Consider the following 15,506-nt stretch of genomic DNA (forward strand, 5'->3'; position numbering starts at 1 on the left):
TCCATGTTTGTGAAATGCTGCTCTCTCATTGCATCTTGGAGAGGAGCTTCAGTGCTTCACTAAAACCTCCATGTCGTGTGCACAGACTGATTGTGCTCTAATGACCCGTGGTCACGTGGCTATTGATGACTGATTACTCCTGTCAACATCATCTGTACACTTTTGTGCAGCTGCTTGTAGTGTGAAGCGAGAGCATCACTGATGACAAAGCTCTTTGTACCTGTGCGTCGATGCGTGTGCAGTGTGCGCGCGCACACATGTGGTTGCTGCGCTCAGCCCTCGGGCCGTGAACGCAGCCCGCTGCACTCAGACCTGTTGCCATGTTTACACGTGTGTGTATATTTGCAAGTTAGGAGTGATTGATTAGTGGAGAGTGTCTGCAGGGTAGATCACGCGATGGCGGGAAGGCTGGAATGAAGAGGTTCTTCTTCTCTTGATTGACTTTTCCAGGGAGTTCCCATTATCCAATGCTGAAGGAATGGGGTGTACGGCTGAACCTCCGCTCTCCTCATAAACACTTCTTAACACTCATTACTGATCAGGTTTCTCCTCATTTGTCTTTTGCCTTTTTTTCCCTGAAAAAATCAAATGTTTCTTGAATGGTTGCAGTAGTAAAGCCTTGTTCAATTACTGGAGCATATTTGATTATTTGGGCTTCAGCTCGGTGTGCTGTTGCCGCCTTCTGTCAGGCATTTCTGTTGGCACTCTTTTACTGTATTGTAGCACTTTAGATGTTGTCAAGTTATAATTTAACATGAGCAGACTTGTTTTTCAATTAATTAATCGCTAATCACCATCATTGAATCCATTGTCCACTGCTGTTTTGACAATTAACTCCCTAAAAACACCTTGTCAGACGTGTTTACAGTAGAAATGCGTATCACCCCCAGATTTTGCATCAGGCTGCTGGTTCAGTTTTTCTGAAATGAGATGTGAATGCAACACTAAAATATAATCGCCTTATTCAGCTGATATGACGAATCTCATAGGACTTAGCAGCTTATTTAATCGTCCAGCAATGTTGTGGACAATATTATTATTGTTCATTTGGAGTTGTTTATGTCCATCTGATTAATGCAAGTTTAAAAATCACTCTCTTTTAATCCTGTTTTGGGTCTCAACCACCTTCTGAGAGACTTCTGGCCCTTTAGCTGCTAAACCCTCCGCTATATCCACTAGCTGGTCTCTGGTTTGTTACTGAGGAGGTGGTGTAAGAAAACCCAAAACCCAACCACAGTTTCAGGGAGTAACTTTTTCCCTCATCCATTACATCGTCATTGGAAAAATGCTGATTAGAGCTGCATCTTAATGAGGAAATACCAAATATTCTTTGGTTTCAGCCGCACAAATGTGAGGATGTGCTGATTTCTGCGCTTTATGTCTTTCTGAATGGATTGTCTTTGGGTTTTGAACTTTTTTTTTTTTTTTTGCATATTTTGATTGGACAGCCAGAGTTTTCCGCGGTTTGGACGTGTGTCTGGCGTAGGCGCTGGTGAAACTGTCAGAATAAAATGATGATGGAGTTTCGGGACCGCTCACTGATGGCATCGGCTCAGGTACCCGTCAGGTTTCCTTCACTTCGGTGCCCTGAGAGATGGAGCGGGGCAGCGATGGTGGAGAGATCCGCCACCACCTGTTCAGAGGAGAAGGCAGAGAAAAGTCACAGAGGAAGAGCAGAGCGCCTGGAGGCAGACTGGGGCTTTCCAGACTCGACTGCATAAATCCAGAGTTTGACAGCTAATCTCCGACTCTCGTCTACCTGCCCTGACATACGCTCTCACAGCACGTTTTTCTCCACACGTGGGCTACCCACCCTCCCACGTCTCCATCTGTCTCCCTCACATCCACCTGATGTGTTTGACTTGTATTTGTTTATTGCCATAGCTGCAGCAGCCTGCACACCAAACACGCCTGTGATTAGACACGAAAACGCAGAGATGGAGATGTGATCGTCGGGATTAGCACAGATCCCTGAATTGAAAAATTAGTGTTGCTGACCTTGAGTTTCCCTTTAAGGCTCCTACGTTTATTTTTTTAATCCTGTCTTTTAAGCTCCCTTTAAGTAGGTGAACAATTCAGCATTGAGCCTCACATTCTGCGACTGTCTCCGCACTTAAACCGAATGTGCAGTGAGCTGCCACAATAAAAGGAACACCTGAGTAAATGAGGGAGAAAATCTGTTTTGAAAGCATGCTGGTACATTTCATTCTCTGCATGAAAGGGGGTTGCCAAGAAACACAAAGTCACTTCAGTGATCATTTTCACCCCACAGTGGTGCTGCGAAGCTTTGATGGGACTCAACCTGTCGTCTCACAGGATGAACACATCTTGTCACTTTCAGTGATTTTATCTCAGCTGGAAATCTGAGAATGATTCTTCACGTCTCTTTCCACCACAGGAACTCTTCCAGCAGCTTGGGAACAATTTCAGGAACTTCACCTGCACTTTTCGTGTTGGAACCAGGAACTAAATGTAACCTGTCCACAACAAGTCCATGTGGCTGCTACAACTTGTGAAGCAGCTTCGGCTTCAGTAAACGAGCGCTGGGTGCAATTCATCACTAACTTAGGCAACTTTTCAGTCTCCTTTTGCACGCCGGCAAGCCTCTTCTGCATCCACTTGAACACTGAAGTTCAAAAATCGAATCCTCATGGATGCAATGGGAATGCAAACAGTGAAGCACAGAATGGTGTTTTTGCACCTCCATGTTTCTACGGTAACCCAGAATGGACAAACCAAACTGGCTCCAGACATTTCATATTTTAAGCAGCGGCTGTATTGTGTGACTCGAGGGGTTTCTCAGTAGCTTAAAATGTGGTTTTCGTGAGATCATGTGACATTGATGTTCTTGTTTCATGAATGTCCAGCTGAGCCGCCACTAACGTTAGCTCAGCTCGTTTCAAGTTTCAAGTTGCGCAGCTTGTTTTAGGTTCTGATTCCTTCAGTCTTCATTATTCTCTCAGGTTTTACCTCCTCCTCCTTTCCAAAACAAATGCGTTCTGCAATGAATACTGATAGAACTACTCAATAAAGTAGTTTCTGTGCTTATGGAAAACTGCTGGGTCAGAGATGTCGGGGACAGATTGACTTTAAACTGCTCATGGATGCGCAGACTCACTTCTGTGATTGGCACAGCAGATGTCTGCACGTGTGAACGCGAATGTTTGGCACAGCATGTGTACATACAGTCCACAGTTTACATGCAATAAATTTGTGTCTTGCATGTACAGAAAGTATAATGTCCACATTTGTGGTAAGAAGCATTTAGTTAAGCCACACGTGTAACTAAAGTAGCTGTTTCAGATATTTTTGTTCCATCTTCCTTCCTTACACCTGGTAAACTAATCTTTTGTTAACTCAGCAATAAAACAAGTCCTGAAAACCATGACAACTATGTAAACCTGCTCTGCTATTCTGGGAACTCATGTTCACAGACGCTCTATTAATAAACACTCTTCGGATTTCCTTCCTTCCCTCAGGTGTACCCTGTAATTAAAGCTCGTCACAGGCTTGTATTGTTTCCGCTTGTCACTGTGTCTCATTTCAATCTACAACCTTCATATGTCACCTGTCAAACACAAATGACATGTTATGAGGTCATTTCTGACGAGTATCTCTGTGTATTGTACGCACTGCGCTCTTTGGGAATATCTGACATGCTTGTGATGTTTACAGTCGGTGGCTGCTGTGATTTTACTGGACAGGGTTCCCATGCAACAGAGTCGTACCTGCAGCTTTACCGGGTGGAGTGTAGATGGAGATCCATTTTAAGAGCACTTTGGCCAATCAAAGAGCCAACGCACGTTCCAGGTGGATGATGCAAACTTGTCGATCCACGCCTGCGTCTCACTGATCACTATGTGCTCTTCACACTCTCAGACTCTTCTTTGAGTCGTGTTATGTCTGCGTCTCTAGGAAAGGCCAATTGGCACACTTCAAGGAAAAAATTAGCACTTTGTTTTTCTAACAGGTGTGTGTGTTTATACTCAGACGAGCTTGACTGACACGGTTTCCAACAAGACAGAACTGGAGGTGGAGAGAGATTCCCCCTCGAGTGTCATCACGAGGCAGCAGCACACAGTGATGGAGATACAGCTCTGTTTGGAGAGTGGGCTGTAGGCGTGGGCCTGCGTACACCAACGGTAGTTTAGGCTACAGCAGTAACTCACAGTCGTGTTGTGCTACAGCCACGCACCGTCTAATTATCTCTGCATTACAAATCACTGAGGCCGCCTGTTGAATTCTCACTCTAAACGGGTAGGAGGCAGCTGATCAGCAGAAGTAACTGCTAACTGCTACTGACTTAGCAACACGCAGTGCGGCTAGTCGGACCAACGGTGGGAGAGTTAGTGTTTGCAGCCCAGGGGTTTCCAGCGAGGATTTCTGGCGGTGAACAGCACTGGAATGGGCACCAGAACAGGAACGGAAAAATAAAATAAAGCGTTTGACGACCATGCTGTGTTTTTAGCACAGCTGTTGGAAGCTCTTCAGCTACCGTTGATTAGACACTAGCAATGTGTATTGTCAAGATTCTGATGAAACAGTCTCGATTGGGAGGTTATGATTCAGTGTGTTGCGATAAATGTTCACTTTAAATTTGAGAAAATAAAAGTTTAATAGACAACTTTTTATGCATTCAGAACAGTTGGAACATTATAGCACTACTTTTTGTGCAATCTGAGTAAGAAAGTAGGAAGAGTAAAATAAAGGTGCTTGCAGGATTCTTTAGGAAACTGCCGTGTTACTGAGAATCAATGCACAAAACGTAATGTTGCAATACTGAAGTGTATCGATATTTTCTTACACCCCCAATTGCTGCCCAAATTGAGCCAAACCTTGACAGAACTTTATGTGTACCTTCTACCGATGCAAAGAGGAACATCGCGCTCCGAACACTTAGGCGAGCACGCTGCACGAAGGCGTCCTGTTTGCAGGGAAAAGTGTGGGTCTGCATCGTGGCTCCACAATCCAGATGAGTGACACTGCAGTTGAGTTGATGAAAGTGGAGTAATTGATCTGTCTGGCAGTGCGTGGGTTGCCAGGTCGGGTCTAAACCTTTCTGTCCTGGAGGGAATTCAGCCTGTTTGTCTTTGCCCTGTTAACACACGACTGCTCTAATTTCAGTTGGCCTGTAATGTGATGAGTAAAGCTGTAATTGACTGTGGTTTTCTCTCCACACACCCCTGCCCACGCACACACACACACACACACACACACACACACACACACTCACACACACTCACTCCCCTCTCCCAGCCTGTTTTTTTTGCCTTTCTTCCATACCTGCATCTGTTTCTCCCTCTCGCAGTCGTCTCCACCTGCAGGGAGTCGTAGTGATTTCTTTATTTGGGTGTTTGCGGTTGGCAGGAATGTGCCAGAGTTTCGCTGTTTGACAGCGTAGTCCACAACAACGAGAAAGTGACGCTCACGGATGGGCCGTCCAGCCGCTTTCACTAGCTTCTGCAGTCAGTTCTCTGGAATCTCAGGTATGATGACGGTTTACCACAGAGGTCATTAATCCGCTGCATCGCGATGCCTCTGAACAAACACAGATTATTAAAAATCTAAATGAAGTCAGGGCTGCTGCTGCCAAAGACGCCTCTGCAAACATAATAAATATTGATATGATCACAGAACTGTAAACAACAGTATATATTACAAAATATTGCAAAAAAGAAACAAAAACACACAAATATTGAAATGTGCAATAAAATAAACCAGAGCGCTTATGAGTGACCACTGAGACGTTCCTGTTCCATTGATGAGCACCAGCAAGTCTTAATTAGTTTAATTTTTGAAAACGAAAGCAATAAGCAAAGAAAGAAAATAAAAAAGTGGGTAGAAGAAATTAAATTTTATTTAAACAATTCAATTTAAACATGTTGTCATTCTTTCATGAAAGACAACATCAACTCTTAAACACTAAGCTATCAGCACATCAGTCACCAATATGATCCACCAGCCTATAAATAATAATAAAAGGGTCTTTTACCTAAAATTGAAATTATTAAGCTTAATAACTGTGAAGCTGTGTCAAGCAAATGTGATGAATCCCTCATAAGAATTAAAACGGGTCAAATCAAATGAAATGAGAGTAGAGAGGACAGAGACTTTCTTCTTCTTCTGTGGATATCGGCGGCTCCCCTCCGTTCAGATGACTTTAGCAGTTTTTCTTTGGACGCTCTTGAGTGATTGACTTGTTCTGTTTTTCCCTGAACACACAACAGACGTCCACATTTTTCTCCTGCTGTGTGTACACAACTTACAACCTTCACGTTATCCCGTGTGGAAGGCCATGCAGGTATGCAGAGGGAGGCCACGGCTGAATACATGCAGCTCATATTTATACATCTGTCAAGACACACACACACATACACACACACACATTCCCCAGTTTCAAGCATGCATTTCAGCAGGCCTTGTGTGAGCAGGAAAGAAATGAAACCACGTATATCCTGTACATTTAGACCCTTTTTAACAAATCGTTTTTTTTGTGGGTCGGGAGCAGACCCCCAATGCTGACAGAGCCTGGCGGACTTCCCAGAACAGAACAATATCTGCCAGGTCGACTGAGGGGCCCAGCAGCCACCACCTCCCCCCACACCCAGACACACACACACAGCGTCTGGCCTTTAAAACGTCAGCGCTCAGGCCCGGCCTTACATAATGACAGAGAATGGAGGCATTAAGGCAATTTGTTTGATTTAAGTTGTCAAGGCGCCCTGGACCCTGGTCCTCTCAGCTGGTTTTGATACCTAGAGTCCGTCTGTGTGTGTGTGTGCTGGAAAAACAAGAGGAATGGAGGCACTCGCGCACAGACGGGGGGGGGGGGGTCTCGGTGAAGGAGGTGCTGCAGTAGCATAAAATAAGCGTGAGGTCCAGGACGAGTGAGCAGCAATGGAGCAGGAGGAGAAGAGGTGGAGCTCCACAGTGAGGGAGAGGAAGAGGCAAAGGTGGCCCTGAGAGAGCTGGGACTACATTATGTCTGTGTCTGGCGAGGGAATCGGTCTGTGGATGTGAAGGTGGGGGTTGTCTTCCTTCAGCTGCACCACTTGTGACCTCAGCAACCTCATAGTGAAGCATTTAGCTCTCATTCAAAACTGCCATTTGGCTACCATCCTTGAGTTCCTTGAACATGGGGGGGATCAAGGCCTTGAAAATAGAGATTGACATTAAATGTCTGTGTTGTGCAGGAATGGAAAGGTCTTTTTTTTACGTAGTAATGTGACGGTCACACGTGGTGCACAAGCGAACGAAGTAGAATGATGAAAGTTGCGGCAACCAAGCAAGAAAGCTGACATAAAGTGAACCTTCAGCGTTGCCAGGAAAGCATAAATTCCAGGACTCGTGGCTCTTGTTGTAACAGTCGTGCTGAGTCCTTGAATTTGAAGGAACTGGGCCTGGAAAATCAAAAGTGAAAGGTCTTTGAATTTGGCATTTAACAGGGTGTGGCAACGCTGTGTAAATTTAAATGAAAATGCCAGAATGCAAAGTGAAAGCATGAGAGGAGCATCACAGTTAATTACACTGAGCTCCTGAGTGTAATTGAACCTGATCAAACCCGCTCACTGTGTGTGTGTATGAGTGTGTGTATGAGTGGAATAGAGACCCAGTGTTCTTTGGGCCCAGCTTTAAATAAGGGGTCTTTATCTGGCCGTGTGCTCAGCGCTGGTGTGGAAGCACTAAAGGGCCAAAGCGTTTCCTCCGCTCGCCGCTCGCTCCAGGTGTGCTGACCGCGAAGCAGCACCGCTTTTAACCGTCACGCCTGATTTGGAGCCTGAGGCCGACCTGGCGCTCACACAGTCCGAGGACACAGCGTCTCACACACACACACACATCCATTTCTTACTCAAACTTGATCTCTTGCCCCTCAGGAGTGGAAACAGGAATTCTGGGAGTTCTGAGAGTATTCGGTTTGTTTGTTATTTGTTTTGTTTTTGTGACATAACTGACCTTCATTCACATACTGACTTTGCATCATTTTGTTTTCAGGAAATAGCCTTCATCTTTTACGTGTTTATGATTTTTCTCGAAAGTTTTAACTTTAACTAACTTGACAAAAGCAAAACCAGTTAGTTACTATACTGCACCCTGATTGGCTGACACGAACACCGCTTTGACATTACATATGGATGCCCTGACGAGTGCAACAAGATTTGACACTGAGACACTGAGTAAACACTTCATGAATTGAACCACGAAGTCCAAGCCTGTTTGTGATGTGTTGCATGTGAGGGTTAAAAGGTTGTTTTCAGCTTCTTTAGTGATAAAGTTCAATATTAAAATCCAAGTCAAACTGTATCGTTGGTCCAGTTCAAGTCTGAAGTCACTCATGTCACACCTTCAAATCTCCATTTATAATGATGCTACATTTGAACATTTTTTAAAATTTCATTATTTAAAATTAAGCGAACGTACACCGTGTGTACAGGCCCAATAAGCATCTTTGCAAGCTGTGACGGTTGCCATATTATCCATTTTTATTTAGATTTCAGGGATTCTGCTTCTTTTCCACACTCTTCATCGTCCTTCACGGAGTTTGTATTAAATTAAACAGAGGGACTTTTTTGTAAAGATCCCTTAATAAATTCTCCATTTGAATCTCTCTCTGTCTCAGATCTCCTTCGAGCTGGCCGAGTACACGGCTAACGTGGACGGTGTTGGCACGCTCCGTCTGCTGGACGCCATAAAGACGTGCGGTCTGACCAACAGCGTCAAATTCTACCAGGCATCCACCAGTGAGCTGTACGGCAAAGTTCAGGAGATCCCTCAGAAGGAAACCACGCCCTTCTACCCTCGCTCACCTTACGGTAACACACACACACACACACACACGCATCTTTAATGTATCGTCGATTCATGTGGAAACACACACACATGCACACGCTGATTACCTAACAGTTTCTACCTTGCACCATTCGTCAAACGATTAGTGTATGGCCATGTAAGGGAATACGGACTTGTATTGCTTGATGCCTCTGCACTTTTTTTCTTTGAGCGTGCGTGTGTGCATGCATGCGTGTGTGTGTGTGTGTGCGTGTGTGTGTGGAGGGTAGGGGGGTTTCGGTGCTCAGGCAGCGTTTGAGCTCTCCACACACCCTGAGGCAAAAACGTCTGAGTGAAGACTGGAGTGGCTCTCACTTTAACAAAGACACCTTTATATCCACAGCATGCACACACACACACAGACACACACATATGCAAGCAGTACACGTGTGTGAGCGATCAGGTTTCATGTTGTCTAAATGCTCTCCTCACTGACACTTTCCCCATCTGTCAGCGCTCAGTCTCGAGGCTGCATGGGAGGCGCATACCATCGTGAGGAGGGCTGCTCGTCTATTAATTAGACTAGAGGCCGGGAGGCGGGGGTTGCCATGGCGACCTCCCTTAACCTCCAGTGTACATCCTGACCTACGGCTTAATCAACGGGCGCCTCCCTTTTGCTCGCTCTGGTATTCCCCTCATCACAGGAGAAGGGAGGAGGAGGAAGATGGTGAGAGGAAAAGAGGGGAGAACTTTTTGTACAAGGCTGCTTTTGGTCAATCAGCAGGAGTCTGTGGTTCACGTTCCTGACGGTGAAACATGATACGTAGCACTGCTGCGTTCAACCCTAACATGGAGTGTAGTTACTACACAGAATCTGTCTCTCTTTCATGGCCTTTCAGCAGCTTTTGGACGAGAGCGGCAGTGCTTCACTTAAACTGTAAGACTGAGTCGTGTTGGAGTCTGTGTGAGAGTTTTAGTTGTTGATTGATTGAATAAAAGCATCTTGTGAGTGTAAAAGTTCAGGGATTATGGATCTGCAAGGGATGTTGGGTTTTACAGTTGCTCCAGAACTAGTCTCAAAACCAGTATCCGTATCAGCAGGGCCTCGAGTCTGTGCTCTGATCCTCGAAACAAACCCTGTATGAGACCGTATCAGTTTTTCAGCAGGCTAAACAACAAACACATCACATCCACACAGGGTCAGTAGCATGCAGATGTTAAAAAATAATAATAAAACACTTATATCAGACTGATACTCATGTCAGTATGAGAACATTTCATTTTAAGTGATGTCTCTTCCCTTTGGGCTCACCCTGCTCATGTCTGTCTCCACCTCTCAGGTGCAGCGAAGCTCTACGCCTACTGGATCGTGGTGAACTTTCGAGAGGCCTACAACATGTACGCTGTCAACGGGATCCTCTTTAACCACGAGAGCCCGAGGAGAGGTGAGCTCACAGCCTGACCGGCATCCTGCTGGTCCACATCACCACAAAGTGACAGAAACAGAGGAGGAGCTGTGAGAATGTGCTGCTTGGAGCTTTCATCAGGGCTGAGCAGTGATTCTGATGCTGTTGTTTCTGATGATCAGGCAGAGGTTGAAGCAGAGTCACATTTGATTATTTATTATTATTTTCGCCCATTCATGCAGTAGAGCATTTGTGAGGTCACACACTGATGTTGGACCAAAAGGCCTGGCTCACAATCTCCGTTCCAGTTCATCCCAAAGGTGTTGGATGGGGTTGAGGTCAGGGCTCTGTGTGGGCCAGTCAAGTTCTTCCACACCAAACTCATCCAACCATGTCTTTATGGAGCTTTGCTTTGTGCACTGGGGCACAGTCATGCTGGAATAGAAAAGGGCCTTCAACAAACTGTTGCCACAAAGTTGGAAGCATAGCATTGTCCAAAATGTCTTGGTGTGCTGAAGCATTAAGATTTCCCTTCACTGGAAGTCAGGGGCCGAGCCCAAACCCCGAGAGAAAGCCCCACAAGGAGGTGTGTCCCAATACTTTTGTCTATTTAGTACATTTTGTTTTTTTAAGTGCTGATGATGAGAGAAGCTGATCTAAAGTCTGTTGGTACAGCAGCACAACAACTGCCTTCTAACACTTTTTACACTGGCCTTTCCACCAAACCTTATCTGCTGGTTATTATGAAGACATAACATTACAAGTAAGTGCTGATAACTTAGCGTTGGCTCTGTTGAATTACTATAACTGAGCTGCCAAATCAGTTAGCTGTTAGCTGAGTGCTACTTGAACAAACGGCAATCCAGCAAAGTCACAGTCGGGTCATGGTTCCTCACATCACCTGCTCTTACTGCTTTTGTCCACAGAGGCCGCCAGAGTCTACAAAAACTGAGAGTAACACGTAGCTTTTGCTTTGAGATGTAGTTGAGTAAATGGAAATACTTCAGTGAAGTGCCTCAAATTGACTCAATTGATATACTTGAGTCAATGTAAAAAGTAAAATTATGCTCGACCACAGATATTAATCCACAAATTAATAGACATTTGTTTGATAAACTACAGCATTTGGAAACATTAAAATATCAAAAATGATACACATAGTTCAATATTAAATGTAATTCCTGATAATTAAATGATTATATAGTATCATCGCATGTTTTTGTGAATTAAATTCTGAAAATATGTTTGCAAAGCAGTAAAACAAAAGGTAAACTGTTGCTGGATTGCGTAAAAGTATTCACTTACACGCTCTATAAAAAGTCGTATTCATTCATCTGTGGAGCCGCAGGTTCTCATAACCACTCGACACAAACTCACACAAATTCTGACACACAGTGAGTGGGTTGTGGTCACATTTTTAATATGTGCTCTGAGCCCTGAGGGTCGTAGGCGCTGGTTTAACCTGATTTACACGCCACCACGACCCAAAATTAATACCACATGGCTGCAGTCCGGCGCTGCACCCAGGTCAGCTGCTCAGGTGTTTATGATTTATCCCCTAATGAAGGCCCTGGCCACGACCCCAGCTGAGGTCAGGGGTCAACCAGTAAACCCTAATGGGTTACCACAGATAGATAGGTGTGGGAACGGGTGTAGTTTACAACCAGTTCAGCAAAGATGTTGTGGTTGCTATCAAGGCCCTTTAATGGACAAGTAGTTGACATGGTCGACCTGAGAATGACACACGATGCAGAATAGCAATTTGAAAGGGTTGGATGACAGCAGTGATGGAGGTAACAATTTGCCCGCCAACAGAACATTCATCTAAAGCAATTACAGTAATTAGTTAATCGGTCGGGTCATTTATCAAGCAAACCCTGCCTGGTTCCAGCCTCTGGAGGCAGCTGGGCTGACACAAAGCAAAGCACTTTGGGGTTGAGACTCTGGAAACTTTTCACTGTTTCTCATACTGTGCTAGCTTTGCTAATCAGTTAAACTGTCACTGTGGAACTTTTGTCTCCTCCTTCTGGCAGTGAGAGTAATTACACAAACACCGTAAACATTCTGATGACACCACCCTCCTGTTTGCTGGAGCCCACTCCGTCACATCCCCATCAGCCCCGGCAAAGCAGTCGCTGCTGGCTGATGCCAAACGCTACCTGTGCGCCAGTGTGGGAAATCGACTCCAGATTCCAGAGTTATTGATCAGAAAAATAATGATTATTTTCAGGCCTAAAGGCTGACTGAGAGGCTGTGAAGCTGAAATCAGATGCTGGTGTCCTTTTCCACACGTACACACAGTTACCTTATAAGGGCAAAGCTCGCCGCCCGCTCGATAACACGTCCTCACCCTTTTGGTCCTCGGTCAGCTCTTTCTCATCTCCCTCTCTGCCTTGCATCTTTCCATTCCTGCCACACACACACAAACACACACTCCTTTCTTCCTCCCTCTTGCTTCATCCCATGTCTTACTGCTCCTTTCTCCACAGTCAGCGTTTCTGCAGCAGGCCACTGGGTTTACTCCTGCCACTTCTATTCTCAGAGTTACGGCTGTTGTTGCTCATAAAGCAGGAACGCTGCGCTGTGATGTGGCCAGATGTCCCACGGCTGCCTTGCACAACCCAGTGTGGCGCTTGTGTTGGCTGGATTGGTCAGTGTTTACCCTGGCCCCCGGGGCCCCCGCTGTGACCCTGCCGCTGCCGCACCGAGGGGGCGTTTGGCCGAGCACTCGGTCACCCACAGGAGGGCTTTAGAGGGGAGGAGTTGGCACTTTGTGCTGCAAAGCTCCCCTTGGCAAGCTTTTTCATTGTTGGAGTGTGAGCTTGTACTGTAAGTTCCACAGAGTGTCATACGTGACCGCTGTACTGATTCGTGTTACTGCACACCACTGAGTTTACATGTATTCGCACGTCTTTACGTCATTCTGGGTGTTAACGTTAAATGTTAAATCGAGCTGCTCAGTGCTGCATACTAATCTTTTAAATGCGTAGTGCGAAAAAGTGGATTTACATTTGCAGTAAATATAGAAATCTTTGTGTATAAAGTTTGCAATAACCAGAATGCACAGTACAATTTTGAGGTACTTGTATGTTCTGCTACTTTATACTTCCATTCCACTACAATCAGTCAGCTGTAGTAAAATGTTTCTCTCTTTTTCTTTTTTCTTCAATACATTTGTCTGATTTTCAGATTATTAATACAAAATGCATATTATAACAAAATATGTTACTGCTAATATAAACAGTTATTTTTAAATAAATTTAAGAAAAAGTCCAAAATAAGGTGAACTAAAACTTCCAACTTGCATGTTACGATTTCTTATGTTTTGAACTGGAATCTGTTGACTGTGGTGAAGCAACTCCAGCAAGCAACAAAAACTAAACCAAAACCATTTTGAGATAATCGGCTGATGGTTGATGGCCGTGGCCGTTAAAATCGGTCCAGAGAAGTGCATCTGAATGATGTCACTTCTGGCATTCTTTGAATCTCTTTTCCTGTAAACACCAGAGATGTTCAGAAGTCTACAGCACAACTCAAATATATTTCTCTATCTCATTCATTAATAAAACATGTTACTGCTGACGCTGGCATTCATTTTAAATAAATAAATCATTTAAGTTCAGCAGTTTTGTTTCTCATTTCTTGTTATTAGATCGCACAGACGCAAAAACTGTAATTATGTTTCAGCCATCCGCTCTGATGCTGTCTAAACCAGCTAAATCAGCTTTTGAGAAACTATATGAGCAGACCACTGACCGCTGTTTGCTTTCGTATTTATGTTTCTTGACTTTACAGTTGTTATATATATATAAATAAATAGTGTATTAAATGTTACTTTACATAATAGTGTTGAACTGGGTCAAAATACGTTACAAAATTCTGTAAATTCACTGTACAGATTTAACCAAAACAATAAGGTGACAAATGAACAAAGACGCTAATGAAACCTAAATCAGATTTCTGGAGGAGTTTTCATAACTCCTCAGCCACACCCTGAACCCTTCAACACTGTCCCAGTGTGTGTGCTGCCCCTCCTGGCCTTTATGTACCACTCATACCCCCCACCCATCCCACACACACACACACACACACACACACACGGACAGGAAAAGCTGTGATGTCATTGTCACAAGGTGCCAGTGGCCATGAGTGTGCCCAAACAAGTAGATGTTTGCCTTTGGGAGGCAGTTGCCTGCTCCAGCGGTGTGTTGTGTCACTTAGGACAGTCTGGTGGCTGGAAGCAGCAGAGTGAAGCTTAACACTGTCCCTCTATAGGATTCAACAAGGAGCTCTGTTCTCCTGCGGCACCCACAATGACTTAATCCCAGCAGGAATGTGCTTCTGGTTTCTCTTACGGTTCTCGTAAACACCTTACCGCTCCACCAATAAACAACCGATCTTCATTGTTCTGCAGCGAAAGGTCGGAATCGGACAGCCAGAAAGGAAAAATATCCCGGTGGAAATCCAGCACGAAGCAAAGCAAACAGAAGTCCGCAACTGCCGGCCGGTTCACACCACGGCTAGCTCCTTCCTGGTTAGCTTAGTTGTTAGCCATAACAAACAACCCTCACACTGACTCTGTAAAGGGGGATTAGCGTTAGCGGCGGTGCTAAATAGACTCCATATTGCTGTGTCATATGAGACACTTCAGTACTTCACAGTCTCCTGGCAAGCGCGATCAGCAGTGAAACCTGTGCAAATAACCAATTCAGATATTTATTTGGCCATGATATTCAGCAAACATACAGCACCTGAACGTAACAATAAAAGAAGCTTAATCTGTATCTGAACAGTCTGTTGATGTAAGGCTCTGCAGAAAAACAGTGCAGTAATACGTTTTGTGTGCTGCTACTACTGACCAGCTCCAGTTGTAGGCTAATCCCCTTGTTTATTTGGGGAAGTCCCATCCATCTCTCCACCCTGAGAGCTCTGTGGTTCACGCTTGGCAGTATAGAATAATATACTGTTATGTTAGGAGAGAAGACCAGTTAGCATTGGGGAAGTTAGAATAGCGCTGCCAAAGTCAATGCTGCCCCCTCAAAAACTCACACATAGAGCTGCTGAGCCTCCACATGCCTTGGCTTCATCTTTCTGCTTTCATTGAGGTTGAGCCCTGAAGGTCAGATCGCATGATAGATTTGTAAGAGGATATGTTTTCCATTTATTGGAGAGGTTATTTTCAAAGGAAATCTTCAGATAGGAATGACTCGGTCAAGGGGCGTCAAGGGGATTTGGTAGTATCTCGTAAGATGGAGCTTGGCGGAGCGGGCACTTTTGCTGTTTGTCGGGGTCTTTAGTTTTGTTGGGTGTTGATGAGAAGGGGCTGAGTGAGAG

General features: G+C 44.8%; 1 protein-coding gene across 1 annotated transcript in view; it reads left to right on the top strand.

Annotated features, from left to right (window-relative positions):
- gmds (GDP-mannose 4,6-dehydratase) overlaps positions 1–15,506 on the top strand; it is a 143,902-nt gene that overhangs the window by 35,531 nt on the left and 92,865 nt on the right. The window contains exons 5-6 of the mRNA XM_046392897.1: positions 8,618–8,810; positions 10,107–10,211. Coding sequence (XP_046248853.1) covers positions 8,618–8,810; positions 10,107–10,211 — 298 coding nt within the window. The remainder of the gene's footprint in view (positions 1–8,617; positions 8,811–10,106; positions 10,212–15,506) is intronic.

The sequence above is a fragment of the Scatophagus argus genome, chromosome 6, assembly GCF_020382885.2.
Source record: "Scatophagus argus isolate fScaArg1 chromosome 6, fScaArg1.pri, whole genome shotgun sequence".
Taxonomy (NCBI): Eukaryota; Metazoa; Chordata; class Actinopteri; family Scatophagidae; genus Scatophagus; species Scatophagus argus.